Here is a 14871-nt window from a genome sequence, read left to right as displayed (position 1 = left end):
AACTATACCTATACCCACACAGGAAAAGATTGCACTAAAGGGATCAAGACCAAGTCAGACTACACTGGAGACTCTGACTACTAAGGGATTTGCAAAACAAGATGATGGTGCCGTACATGAGGCCACAGCTTCTGGAGCATCTACTGGTCTTGGCTTTTCTCCAGCAAGATTTGCTTTCAAGGAGAACACCTATTAGTGATCCTTTAATCTCCATTCCATTGGAGTGGTTTGGAATCACTATTTCTCTCCAGGCCTCCGAAGTTTTAGGGAAGCTTTTCCTGATCACCTTTTGCTTTCGTAGTTCCTTTTCACCTCTGAATTCTGGTCTTCTTTCAGAGCTGGTCTTGTATCATCCTCCTGCTCAGCATCGCCTCCCCCAATTTCTATTTCTCTCAGTAGCCCTGCAACCACTCGCCATGTTCTCTGGATATCTGGGGTGATGCTGGTGGCTGAGGCAAGAGGGATGGGAGCCAACCTAAGGTCCTGTCCCCTCTGCGTACTTTTTCCTACTGGTCAGTGGCGGTTTTGCAGACTATCTGCAGTCCCCCACCCCTCATCCCAAGCTCCCCAGGGTCAATTCTGATCTTAGGGATTTGTCTGCTCTTCTCCAAATGTTCTCATTCAATTACTATGTCTCCCTTTCATAGGGTACTTTGGAGGACCACAAAGAATTAGGGGAAGGCAAGGGTTGGTGGCGAGTGGCTTCAGCAGCAGCTAGACTTGATTTTAACCCTGCCGGTTATTGGAAGTTTTGGAACTTGGGGCAAGTTAATCAACTTTTCTGCATTTCATTTGTTTCCTTATCTGTGAAATGGAGGTTAATCTCAACCACAAAGTATTATTCTGAAGAGTAAATGAATTAATGTATGTAAAACATCTATTATACCTCGTATATAGCAAGTGGTCAATAAAGGATGACCATTATGAATCTACCATCCCAGGAATAGAGGAACTCCTTAAGAATGCATGACAACAGTTTCTAATTATAAATTAAACAAGTGGAGCGATTAGCTATATACTATTTTGCAGTAATATATTTGACGTTGCCTGAAAGCAAACCAAATAAATTATTGCTATTACCCTGAAATTTAGCAAACCAAGGAACTCACCTCAATTTTTCTGATCTGAACACAGATTCTAAAAGTCCAATCTAGAAGCTAAACTTTGATGCAGTTATGACAAAAATTTCTCAACCAGATCAGGGAAACTTTAAAACAAGGGCTGCATCTATTTCCTTACAGTTTTCTTTTGTAAGTTTCATGGAGGTGATTATTATAAATAACATTTAAATTTCAAATATTGTAGAACTCGGGAGTAAATATATATTTTTTTCATATTAACCTTATTTTTTCTGATAACTAAAAATGACACTTGTTTGTTATAGAAAATGTATGTTTATACATTTGCAATTATACTTTAAATTTATACTGCATATTTAAAAATATAAAGAAAAAGAAGGACTCACTGGCCACTTAAGTTAAATATTTTTCTCAGCCTATAGGCAAAACATTAATTGGACCAACTACTAAAAATTATCACGCAAAAAAACTGTCAGCTAGAAGATACACAAAGGTAGAGACAGCGACTACCATTTTTCCTGCTGTACCCCTGGTTCTTGAGACAGTTGCTGGCATGCCTATACATGCCATACAGGAATAGAGACCTACAAAATAGAGTTGAAAAAAAATCCTTTACTTTCCTAAAATACTGCTCATTTGCATTTTGTGAACATGCTGAGCCCGGGAGGCTTCATGGGGGTGTGACCTGTGCTGTCCCATGGGGCCCTTGGGTTTAATGCTCTGCTGTCACCGTTTTGAAATTCTGTTTCAAACAGGGGCTCCACCAATTGTGTAGGTGGTCCCACCTCAGACTTTCTAGGACATTTACAGTCCTTTTTATTAATCAAGAGGAACTTTTTTTCAACCTCCCCCCGCCCCCACCAGGGTACGTTTATTCCATGAAGAGAGGTAAATTTGACTGGATAGGGTTGACACCTCTCTCCAAAGTTCACTTATCTCACTGTGCTGTGGTCACTTCTAGGCACCTGCCTTGTACACTAGACTGCAGCTCCTCAAACGCAGGGGGTACGACTTCACTGTCTTTCTTTCCTCAGCATCTTGCATTGTACCTGGCATAAGTGATCAACAAATACTGGAATAGATGAAATGAATAAGCGATTATAAGTGATTAATCTCTAAACTGTCAAAATGCAGGCATCAAGGATGGTAATGAGGAAAACATGCAGGTCCATTAAGATCCATGAAAATATAAAAGCCCCTCATGTCACCCGAATATAACCAGGGCTCACGTCTGATCCTGCAAAATGTGAACCAGCGAATTCTCACTAGATTAGATTCTCTGTATGTTCTTAACATGAGAGTCCACATGACTTCTAGAGTGCAAGGATTTTTCCAGCCGAATTCGTGTCCTATCTATGATAAGGAACAAATGCGTAAATATCGTGACAATCTGTGTTACATACATTGGAACGGCAGAGCACTTGGGTAGGTCTTAAAAAACGCTTTGACTTGACAAAAGACTGATGATGATGGTCAGTCGGTCTGTCTATCTCTCAAAAATGTTTTCCAGAATCTGTGGGCAAAGTGTCATACGCCTGGTGAAGAAACTCTAGTAGTTGCTGCCGTTGGCTGCATTAAATTCCCTCAACATCAATGTTCCGGTAATTAGGTGGGAAAAGACTGCAAACTGGAGGTCTGCTGTGTGATCAACCTCAGAGGGTTTAAATACATTTAAATTGTGGCTAACATTTGTAAATGCAGAGGTTTCAAATGAGATTCAAAGGTCTAACCTCTCTTGTACAATTGGGAGGTATAGCAATACCCAGCGGCATTTCTGCAGAACCACCTCCCGTTCGGGGCACTTCCCATCATTCCCCATCACAGCCGAGGCTGTCAGGAGGTACCCTCTGCCAGCTTGTCTGCTTGTTGCTTTTCTTACATCCAGCACACTTCACTCATTTTTGTTACCTGCCCGGACTCTCGAAGCTTCCAGGTTTTGCTGAAAGGCTACTGTGATAGTCCAGGAGTGCAGGGAGGAGAGCCCGGACAACTGAAACAGTCTTCTAAATGACCTAGTTCCTCCAATCGATCCTCCTACTGATGAACATGGTCCCAATTAACAATACATAATTTCCCTTCTCCAAAACTTTCAATGACTCCAATCAACTACAGCTGGCATCTAAGGTGGTTTTAACAAAGGTTTAACAAAGGTTTTCTGTAAAGGGTAAATACTTTAGGCTTTGTGGGCCATGTGGTCTCTGCGACTATTCAGCTGTGCTGTTGTAGTGTGAAAGGAGCCATTAGATATATATATATGCATGAACAGCAACACAATGCTGTGTTCTAATAAACTTTATTTAGAAAACCTGGTAATAAGCCAGTGGGCCGGATTTGGCCCACCAGCTATAGTTTGCTGACCTTCGAACTACAGTATATGAGTGAAATCCCTGACCCTGGCAATCAAAGCCCCTCCTTGTCTATCTTACCTTTTCAGACCCAGATTTGGTTTTAATACTGTCCTCACACAAATTATTTAAACCCTCTGAGCCTCAATTTCCTCACCTGTTAAAAGTGGGAATAATACCACACCTAAATATCACAATTGCTGTGAAAATTAAAAAATGTATATTACATATGACTACTTACCCCCCCTCCCTGTGCTCCCTGTCCCCGGCGAGCTACTCACCATTCTTTGTACAAAGCTTTTCTCACCTCTGCGTCTTGCTCATACGGTTCCCTCCATGACTTTCTTACTTATTTCCATGTGTGCAAATTCTTCCCATTGTTCTATTCCCAACTTAAGTGCCAAAGTCATGAAAGCTTCCTTCATCTCTCTTAGCCAGAAGTAATTGCTCTTTTCTTAAGTGAAAGGGTACTTTGTACCTCTCGTAAGGCACTTAAGACTTTTCATCTCAGGACTGTAGAGGTGTCTTATTTCCCTTAATCCCTCAGAACCACTTCAGGACAATGACCATGCCTTATGCATCTCTGAGTCTCCTCCCTGTTCCCATATCTATCATGGTGCCCTGCACCAGTCAGTTAGCAAACATCTCAGTGACAAATGAGTGACTTGCATGGATAGTTTCCCCCTCACCTTAAACAAGTCTAAATATTTATTAAATACCATGAGTAGTAGAATGATTATCTTCTGCATTTAGCCTTGGGGAAAAAAATAGTAAAAACATTTTCAAATCTAGTTCCAGTTATTGATTAGCAGATTGAATTCTAAATAAGGAAAAGAAAGGTCACCAAAATGTGATAAATATTTATACATGTCAACTTATACATTCCTGGATTCCTCAAGGTATGCACATTGTTTTGACGATTAAAAAAAAAAATCACATAGGCAATTAATTGGTATCTGGACATAACTGATCTCAAATCATGACTCAGGTTGTGGTCTATACTGTAAACAGCAGGGTTAATTTCAGTGTTTAACAATGAGTAAATATTCTGGAAAAAGCAAAACTACGAAGACAATAAAAAGATCAGTGGTTGTGGGGTCGGGGAGAGATGTATAGGGCAGAGCACAGAGGACTTTTAGGGCAGTGAAAATACTGTGTATGACATAGGAATAATGGTGGACATAAGTCATACATTTGTCCAAACCCATAGAATGTATGACACGAAGAGTGAAGCCTAAGGTAAACACTATGGACTTTGGGAGTGATGATACATCAATAAAGGTTCATCCTTGTTTTTTTTTCAAAAGGTACCATTTTTCCGAGGAGTCATGTTGATAATACAGAAGGCTATACATACATGGGGACAGGGCATGTAGGGGAAATCTCTGCACCTCCCTTTCAATTTTGCTGTAAACCTAAAAGTGTTCTAAAAAAATAAAGTCTTCTAGAAAATGAAACAAACAAACAAAAAGCAGGGTATATGGCCCCCGCAAAATACCATTCTGTTTTAAATACCTATTAATTATATTAGTTAGAAATTCTCCTCATAATGACCAATTCATTTCAGCAAGTAGAAAGTTATACAGTCTGGTAATATTACCAAGGCATACTTGTTAAGAAATCACTCACTTTTGTGACATAGACAATAGGACCGAGGAAGTGACTTCAGGAGTACAGAAGGAAAGTTTTTGCTTATAGTGCTACTAGCTTCAAAGAGGAAACCCTATCAGACATCCAGTACAATGTGACCTAGAAGCATTAATCTTTGCATGATTCAGACCATGTACACATCCTCGCTGAAGACATTCACAGTCAATGGCCTTAGAAACACTGGTGGGTAAAGGCAAAGAAAAAGGAGGCACTGCAGGAAATACAGTTCACAAATTGCATGGCTGTAAAAGCATGAAATCTGACCAGCTGTAATGTGAATCTGTTTCAAGAAGACTTAATATCACTCATCACTAAAGAGAGGAGGTCAAAATAGTCTAGAAAATGACAGGCAGGCTCTGTGCCCCAGCATGTGGAGTAGTAACGGGCCTCTAAGTCAGTGTGCCACAGGGAATGCCTAAAAAGTTCCCTAAAAAGCAGGATAATAAAAGCTGAAAGGCCAAACCACTATACTACCAGACTGATCCTAAAATTTAAAGACATGTGAACCAGAATCTCCCTGACATGTACAAGAACTCTTCATTCTGGTGGCTATTCTGAAACACATGGAGAAACATGATCAACAAAGGAACATGAGAAAAACACACTCCTGACAGTGGCCCAGTAAAGTGTGGCCTTTGAAAAGTGGATGAGGTTTCTGGGGAATGGAAAAGGTGTCGGCATCTACTGGAGATGACACATGTAAAATAAATAATTTGCCAGCCTGATGACCCAATGTGGGTTGGCCTTACCAATCATGATTAGGGATAGCTTCTTCTGCAAGCAAATTATGGCATTTTGATGGTCTCCCTTTAGGAGAAATAGTCAAAGAAGGGGTAGAAGAAACTGCAAAGATGAAATAACAACTGGCTGTTCACTACTGTGCTATGATCTCCCTTCAGCCTTGAAGTCTGTAGCATCAGGCCAAGGAACAAAAAATATCATACAAAAGAGACTGCGGGAAGGTGTGGAAGAGGCTTACTTAACTAGGAACGCTCAGTACCACATGATTTATGCCACTCTGGGTGGAGAAGATTGAGGGCGACATGTTGATATTTCCTCAGGAGTATTACCTGACACATGGATGGCATTTACCTCACAGGGGTGGTGTTTAACGGGCTTTATGGCAGCCTACCCTTCCCGTCACTGCCTAGTTGCCTGAACATTAGAAGTAAGACTCTGTGCCCTCTGTGGCGTGTGTCTGGGTCTTTTGATAATCCTCTAGTCTTCACAAGGTACTGCCCTCAGTTCACTGAGTCAGATTGTTTCTCCATAGCCAGGGGGAAAGGGGCGAAGGCCTAGCTTCGGTTCTAAATCAGTCAGAGCAATTATGGAGACGTGCCAGGGCCTGTGGATACCTCCCTTATTTCTGACCACCTTGACAACACTCCCTCACTAGGTATTCCTGAATTCTTAATATAACTATTATACATGTATAATAGTTATGAAAGTCAATGCGCTAAGTAAAAAAGTCTTCAGCGTCAGTAAAAAACAAACACCAAACTCATTAACTCCTCAGCGTAAGGGGAAATTTCTTCCTCACTGCAGCAGCTGATGAAAACATTACTGACTGGTCTATGTGGAATGTTTCCAAAGGGTAAGAAAACAAAACTCAAAGAAGAGAGCCATAGACAATATGAAACAATGAGTAAGCCCCACATCATTTATCTCGGGCAGGCCCACAGGACTACATATTTGAACAGATACACACTCTTCTGTGCTCCTTCTCTCTTTAGAGTCTGACCCCTGACCCTGAGCACCTCTCCACCCCCACGCACTCCCCCCATCAGTCTCACTAGCAGATCTTAGATTGAAAAGACTTAGCTCTTTACACATCAGAAAAGCTATTCCATGATAAATTAGCCCATCACTTCTACTTCCTAAATTCGACAATTTTCCCTACCCCCTTCCTAAGATAGTTTTCTATTTACAATGAAGGAAGTCCTCTCAGAGACCAAATGTCACCAGCTACACAATCAGCCACGGTTTTAGCGGGCTATCACTCGTAGGACCCAAAAGGATTTTGACTTCAAATGATTAATTGCAGAACAAAGGCCGCTTCCGTTTGCAGAGCTTCTTGCCCAGGCCACAAGGGAGTGGAAGTGGGGGGGTCCCTAGACTTGCCCTGGAATGCATGATCAGTTAAAGCCAATCACTCCGCACTCGGTAGACGAAACACCCCAAACCACCCCTGCGATTTAGGTGCGGAGTGAAAGGTAACAGCATTGCATTTCCTTGATCAGGGAGAGGTGTCTGGGAGACAGATTGGAAACTGAAGTCGGCCCTGTGTCATAAATCTGCAAATTTAATTGCAATGCACGACTAGTCTTTGGAAGACCTTTCCAATCCTGATAATGAAGACATGCGTGTGCTTGTAGACGCCAACCCCCCTCTTTGATTTTGAAACCTGTACCACCTACTGAGTCTCACCAAAAACTAGAAGTGATCAGAGGCTGTTTGCACGGTGACTGAAACAAAAGGGTGAGGGAACCCGGGAGACTGGTGTAGGCCGCCTTTCTGGCGCCCCTTAAATCATACGACCCAGGCAGACCCCTATTCCTTCCAGTCTATGCCCAAGGCAGGAGCTGTCAGGAGGCCCACAGATAAGCAATTTAGAAATATTCTTGCTGGATAAAAGAGACTTACTTTGGGTTTCCACTGCTGTCTGCCAAGCTAGGGAAATAGAGTGCAGACAGATGCTCTCTAAGGTTCTTATTTGAGCTCCAAAGAGGTTTGAGGCTTGGCACAACCATGAAGCCCAAGGAGCTTCACTTTCTTGTTTTTTTTTTTTTCTTTTTAAATACAAATTGAAAGTAATACAGTCAAGAACAGAGAAGGTGATTGTTCTAGCCCATTGACTAATCTTTCTTGTTTCTGAACACGTCTATTCTCTTTAACAAAGCTCTTAAGATTTTAAATCCTTGGATAAAAGCAACCCACATGGGATGTATTTGGGGAAGTCTACCTCCAAAATCCAAATAAATAAGATCTCTCATCTATCAGAAGCAGAAAACAAATTCTGTAATCAATTTCAATGTGGGAAAAAAAGAAAAACAAACCCAAAGCATTAGTCATTTATGTAGTCAACAAATATTAACTGAGCACCTACTATGTATAAGGAAACACAAGGCGCTGGAGAGAAAACAAAGAAGTACAAGACATTGCCCTTGTCTTCTAGGACTTAAGATTTATTTAAAGTATGAAATGTCTATAACTAAGTGAATGAAAAAGAAGTGACTGTGCTCAAATTGAAGAGATAGCAGCACCCCAGAATTCTGCAGGAAAGACAACTCACAGAGAGAGATTGGGGAATACTTTATGCAGGAAGCAGTATGTGATCACTAAATGAAATTCTTCCAGAATAGGGTCTTATAGCGTACATAGCAATTAAGACATAATAGATATTTTAAAAGTGTGTGTTTAAATCAAGCTGATTAAGTGCTGCAAATTTATATTATGGGAATGCAAAAATGCAAACACATTAGAAGGACGTGAACTGAACTCAGAGTGGGACACGCAGAAAACATGGCGGATAGACTGGACCTAGTAATCACACCATGCATTCTTCCAAAATGTGTGTTGAGCTTCCCAAGTCCAGGTCATTGCCATGTGACCTCCAATAACGTCCTTACCTCTTTCTTCTCTAAGTAGCTGAATTCGCCTTCTCTGTGAATGCCCAGCTCATTTCCTACCTAAATTCACAGTAAATCAAGGTTGGAAGAGACTGTCAAGTCTAGTAGTTCCTAAACTTGGCTGAGAATGCAGTAAGAACCACTGGGGAGGTGTCCTTCTCCTTCCAACCTCCAAAGCTTACCTGATATATTTAAGCCAGGGATGGGTGAAGCCAAAGCATTAACCATGGTGGTCAAACACAAAATGTGTTCTTGCTCTGCCCTCTCTGTGGCGAGCTTTCAAAAACTGCAGATCCTTACACTCCACCCCCTAAAATTTTGATGCAGTAGATCAGTTTACATTCTACATGGCTCTCCAGGCACTTTGGAAGATCTGCCAGATTTGGGAACTGCTGATCTCCAACATTCTCCCAGTGGCTTCTGAATGCCCTCTACAACTTTCTGTCTATGGTGGTCTTGTTTATGACTAAACATCTGAAGACACTTGCTGGCCTCCACGTCTCTTTGGGATCATTTCCTCCTCCAAATGCTTACACCACCCGGGATCTTGAATGCTCTCTTAAAATCATTTTGTTCTATGCTATGAAGTCCTTTCTATGTCAATAAACAATTATTAGGCTCTATGCTGAAGACAGCACCATAGATGTAATGAGGAAAAGGTTTATATTTCATGAGTGGAAAAAGACACATAAACTGTTAAAATAACAATTTGGAATGGATTAAGTTCTAAAGGACGGTAAGAAAAATATACTGTCAAAGACCAGAGAAAGAGGTTGTTCTGCTACTTAGGGGAAATTCACAAAATTTCTAGAGGAGCTGGTTTTGGGGATAGTCCTTAAAGGATGATTATTTTGACCAACATGAAATAACCAGGGACAATGCCTTGTAAATAAATTATCTGATAAGAATACACGGTAAGAAAGTGCAGATGTGAGAAACCGTGTCTCCATGGTGGGTACCTAGAGGATGAGGATATAGACGATGAGGTTGGAAAGTAAGTTAAGGGCATTTTTGGAGGCTCATGCTCTAATTTGGGAGAGAATATGGAACAATTGAAAGAGTTCAAGCTTTAGTGTCAAATAAGACCTCAGTCCTTCTCCCTATTCTGTTGCTTACTAGTGAAATTGTGACATAGGCAGTTTGTTTATTCTCTCCTGTGCTTATCTATGAAAGAACAATATATCTTCTTTTCAGGGCTGTCCTTTCAAGGACTCAACCAGTTAATGAATATAAACAACCTTATACTTAGATGGCTCATGCTCTTCCCTTTATTTCATCAGTAACAGCAAACAACAGAATATGTGTAAGGAAATAAATGTGATCAAACTTCTGTTTTAGAAAGACAATTGGATATGAAAAGACATTGAAGAGGAAACAGAAAAACTATAAGCAGAGAGAACAGTTAGAAGAATGTTTCAATAATCCAGGTGAGAGACGAGGTTCCAAACCAGGACAGAGCCACTGTGAAAACAGGGTAAAGAAGAATAACCACTGAGCAGGCAAACCTGAGAAGTCAGCAGTTGGTGGAAAGTGAATCTTAAAGCATTAAAGATGATTCAGATTTCCAGCCTGGCTTCTGCTCCTGGGAAGACAGTGGTGCAACTGAAAGTTAGGGAACCTCAGGGCAGTCAGCCTCAGTTGAGATAGAATAAATCTAAGTGGGACACACTGAGCTGCAGACGAAGGCCAAGCATCCTGTGGGAAGGTTAAGTGTGCAGGAGGAGATTAGGGCCTAAGACTTCGAACTAAGAAGCTGGCTCTGGGTTGGAACACTTGGGAGGCCTTGGCAAAGAGGTGATAGGTGAAGCTGTAAAAATAGTTGGCACTAGCTAGGAAGAGAGTATCGAGCAGAAAAGAGGAACACTGAGATGTGAAACTCAGGGGAAGGTTCACACTTAAGGAGTAGAAGGAAAAGAGGAGCTAGTGAAGGAGATAAAAGAGGAGTGGTCACCTTCACAGAAAGATACCCAGGAGACTATCAAAGCAACGAAGCATTTCCAGATAAACAAACTACCATTAGTGCCACAAGCTAGCAGTTGTAAGGAGTTAGAAAGAGCCATTTGATTCCACAATTAGGAAAGGTGGCAAAGTCTGCTGATGGTCTCAATCCTATTTCTCCTGCTGTCTTTAATAATGGAACCTATAAGACTTGAGCTAGGCAGATGGCTTCCAGATAAGGCTCCATTGCCTTCCAGATAAGGTCTTCCTTGTGTGTAGGCATGACTAAGTTTGGCCCAGAGAAACGTGTGCACCTTCCCGGCCACATGCTTAAAAGGAAAGGGTGTGCTCTTCCCTTCCCTTTCTCACTGGCAAGAGCTCAGAAATAGTGGTGCTGATGGATGTTATGTGAGCCGTCTTCAACCTTGTAAATAACGGCCACACCTTAATGATGGCTGCCGCAGGAATGAAGGAACCTGGGTCCCCAACATTCAAACAAGTTGTACTCAAAAGGAAAATAAATCTTTAAGCAACAGTTACTTTTGTCTTTGTTATGACAGCTGAGGTTTAATGATACAGGAAGGAGTGAATATGTGCAAAGGAAAAAGAAGTGAGGAAACTAATATAAACTTTTCTTTTAAGAAGCTAGAAGGGAAAGGAAAGAGAGAATGATAGTTTCAAGAGGAAAGAGGGTCAAAGAGGTATTTTTTTATCAATGATTTTATAATTCTTATCATTTTAAAGCCTACTATGTCCTCTCCTTATTAATAGTATATTTTTAATTTTGCAGAAGTAGTTTTAATTTTTTTGCTTGGGAAATAAGCAGGTTTTATTCTTCATGATTATGACAATTCTGTTTATAAGTTAGTTCTTTGGGACATTTACTGTTTATGTGTTTGTACAAAACTGCCTTCAAATGTGACTTTTGGAAAATTCAAAGTTTTGCCAATTAACTAGAGGGCAATTTGTACTATTAAAGGGGTCCTTTAAAATACAAAGCTTCTTAGCACGTCAGGGTATACAAACCATTTAACCACTAACAGAGGGCTAGGGAAGAGAAAGTTAATTTGTTAAAAGTTACTGTAATGAACATGTACAGATTCCACTAGGACAGCAGAGTTTAATAAATAAAAATTTCAGCGCATGGAACTTTTTCCAGGAGTAACTTTATCATATAAAGAGAGGAATTCCTGCAATGTCTACACTGCTACCAATGGCTCCTGTGAGGGATGACAGCCTCTCTAAGTCCCCAGCTCCTGGTCCTAAAGTGACCTACGCAGTAGGGAGCTCTGAGAACAGCTTTTGGGACAATCCCACATCACCTCTGAACTATCTGCTGTCAAGGGCATGGCAGTTGCATAATTAATCATAATAGTTACAAATAATATACTTAAAACAAAAACTCTATTGGTATTTAGCTGAAAAACAAACAAACAAACAAAAACCAATGGTGTGAATTATAGGTGTGTATAAAATTTCTTATTTGCATTTCACATAAAATTCACCAAATTCCTTATTCACTCATTAGTTACCCACCATTTTTTTTTTTTTTATGGCACTTTTAAAGTTTGCTTTGGATCAGGGTGAATTATTTGCCAAGACTTTATTCTTGGAGTCACGATTCCTCTGAGACTTCTTTACCTTTTGGCAAATCCATAGCTCATTTTGTGGGTGGCAGTGGTTTGTGGCCTCTGTGTGCATGTGTGGTCATACGTGGAGAACAGTCTTAAGATATCCTTAATGGTAGAACATTTCATAAGGTAGGATGCTATATCCCAGAGTAATTAAACAGAAGAATAACAAGCAGAAAATGAATAAAGAATAGCCAATAATGGTAGCAACAACAATTAGGTTACCTCCTTGCCAATATGCATATGCTTGAATAATCTGCTGATTTAATAGGTGGAAGAAATGTGTTCACAGAAATTCACTGAATATTTGGATATCAAGGGGCAAAGATACAAAAGGGCATGAAAGGGTAAAATTGAGGCAAAGCTGCCTCTGAGAATAAAAGTCTTGATGACCTTTAATAAGTCATTAAATGCAATGTTGGATCTGGAAAATGTTTTTTGTGTGTGAGCATTTTCAATAAATAATGTGGTCTTTTAGGACCAATATTAGTATTTTAGGGGAAGAACTGGGGGCATAAGGCAATGAAATTTGTCCCTGCCCCAAACCTCTCCCATATCTACCACCAGACCTTGGCTTGAAATGTCATCCAGTATAGTTTCTAATTGGCTCGAGAATAGAGGTGAAGAACATTATTTCAGAACTGAAACACACAGTTTCTCAGAATATTCGAAACATAGTTTTTCGCTTTATAGAGATTTCAAGCTAGAAGAGATCACAGCAAACAGTGTGCAGTTCCCGCTTCCTCCCAATACATACATTTTACAGATGTGACAGTGGGGCCTCTCAGGCAGTAGGTGACTGGCTCAAGATCACACCACAAACTAAAGATGTATGAATGCTGGTTGCTAACTCTCTATTTAGAGGTCTTTTTTACACTTCTGAGCACTCGCGGCCTGTATTTACGAGGGTAAGAGAAGGGCCTCATTTCACTGGAGGATGAGTTCCAGTAGTAGAGGCAGTACTTGGACTAGGTAGGTGACAGAATGAAGGCCTGGGGCGTGGGGCATTCTGCATTTGTGCCTGGACAAAGACATTGTCTCTTTTGCCTAATATTGGCTTAAATGACAAGGAAAGTTTACTGTCATTAGTACAGCATCATGTAGTAGCTTGCTCTTCTACTGGCTACAGTTTTTATCAGCAGGTAAACCATATTGCCAGTGAAACGCCATGCCCTGACACCAGCTCAGCTTAGTGGTAGGGTTTATGGTTCACTCACAAGGCAAGAGGACCCTGGACACTTTCAGCCCGTCATTTGTATGTTTAGAGATTGCTCTGGGTTTCAGGAGGGGCAGTTGTTTACCTACATGGAGTGGCATCATCTCTTTTCGCATCAAGCTAATGTGCATTCATGGAAACCTTACTAAGGAGAACAGGGAGGAAGGAAGGAATCTCTACCACCTGAAATTGATCTCAAGTGGCCTAAGGTAGTTTTCAGCACGTCCATTTCATTTGGAAGTGAACCTGTCCCTTTGAAAATTCTATTATCGATCCTTAATTTTTCCCAATGATTTTTGGGTATTTAGTTAGGCTGCCAATATATCTAAAAATCAAGTGGGTGAATTTTTTTTCAGATGGGATCCAAAATTATGGGGGTTTTTTTTGCTAATAATTACAAGCCATCAAGTTTCCATTTGGTCATGATTTGATTTTTGAGGATGACATCGTACTGTGCTATTACGACATTTAGTATTGTTGGAATTTATTGGATTTCTGGGAAAAATATAATAAAAATGATAATATCAAACATCATTAATTAGGTGTCCAAACAAAGTAATCATATTGTTTCTCATTTAATTACAACAGAAGAATTCAAGCTAATTTACTTACTTTACCATAATAATATATGGTTCCAACAGTTTAAAAGCTAAAAGCCTCAGCAGACAGAGGGCAATTATTAAAAAAATCCTCACTTCACAAGAAAATTCGATATGTTAATCAATTTGTTTAACTGGATGAGCAGTGATTTGTTAACGTTACTTAGCAAATAGGTTTTCGTTAACAAGCGGCTTCCAAAATATTTTATGAGCCATCATTAACTTTCAGAGATGTTGTTTTAGGTTGGAAACCTCGGTGATCCATCTCGCAAAGCACAGTAAGAATGAAGAGAACCCTGAAATTGCTCAATGAGAAGAACTGAAAAGGGTCCTGTGAAGTCATGACCCTTTAAAGGTGTTGGTTTACAGAGTGCGAAGTGGGCAATTCACCAGCTGCACCCAGGAAACAGCGCTGCAAATGCTTGTGGCTCGGAATCAGAGGATGTGTCATTTTAAAGGACAGTTGGCACCACCGCCATTGCAGGCCCGCAATCTGTTTGGTCTAACTTCAGTGATAGGAAAAAAGCCTTAATTTGGAATATAGTTAAGTATTTTGACAGAAGATTATTAAAATGAAAAGCAATTAATTACCTTCTCTGTTGTTGTTTTTTGGACCATTTTTAAGGGCTCCACCCTCAAGGACAAATTTACTGAGGACTATGCTCAAAATGTGAGGTGCAAAATCTTAAGCAAAGGCCATGTAATTTGGAGCCCACTGCTGGATTTCCCCGAGTGTGGATGTGGAGAAGGAAAGGAGCTTAGCACTACCACTCTCCTCGGAGGC

At 40.5% G+C, this 14871-nt stretch overlaps 1 protein-coding gene across 11 annotated transcripts in view; it reads right to left on the bottom strand.

Annotated features, from left to right (window-relative positions):
- Positions 1 to 14871, bottom strand: part of FMN1 (formin 1) — a 437062-nt gene that overhangs the window by 61397 nt on the left and 360794 nt on the right. The window contains exon 19 of one of the 11 annotated variants that reach the window (XM_081050126.1): positions 2081 to 2128. The exons of the other annotated variants lie outside the window; for them this stretch is intronic. Within the exon in view, the coding sequence (XP_080906252.1) occupies positions 2110 to 2128 (19 nt within the window). The 3' untranslated portion in view covers positions 2081 to 2109. Of the gene's footprint in view, positions 1 to 2080; positions 2129 to 14871 lie in introns of those variants that run through there. 11 annotated transcript variants of the gene reach the window in all.

This window comes from Rhinolophus hipposideros (genome assembly GCF_964194185.1).
Source record: "Rhinolophus hipposideros genome assembly, chromosome: 5".
Taxonomy (NCBI): Eukaryota; Metazoa; Chordata; class Mammalia; order Chiroptera; family Rhinolophidae; genus Rhinolophus; species Rhinolophus hipposideros.
Note: the sequence above shows the minus strand (reverse complement) of the source record. Positions and strands in the feature narration are given on the sequence as shown.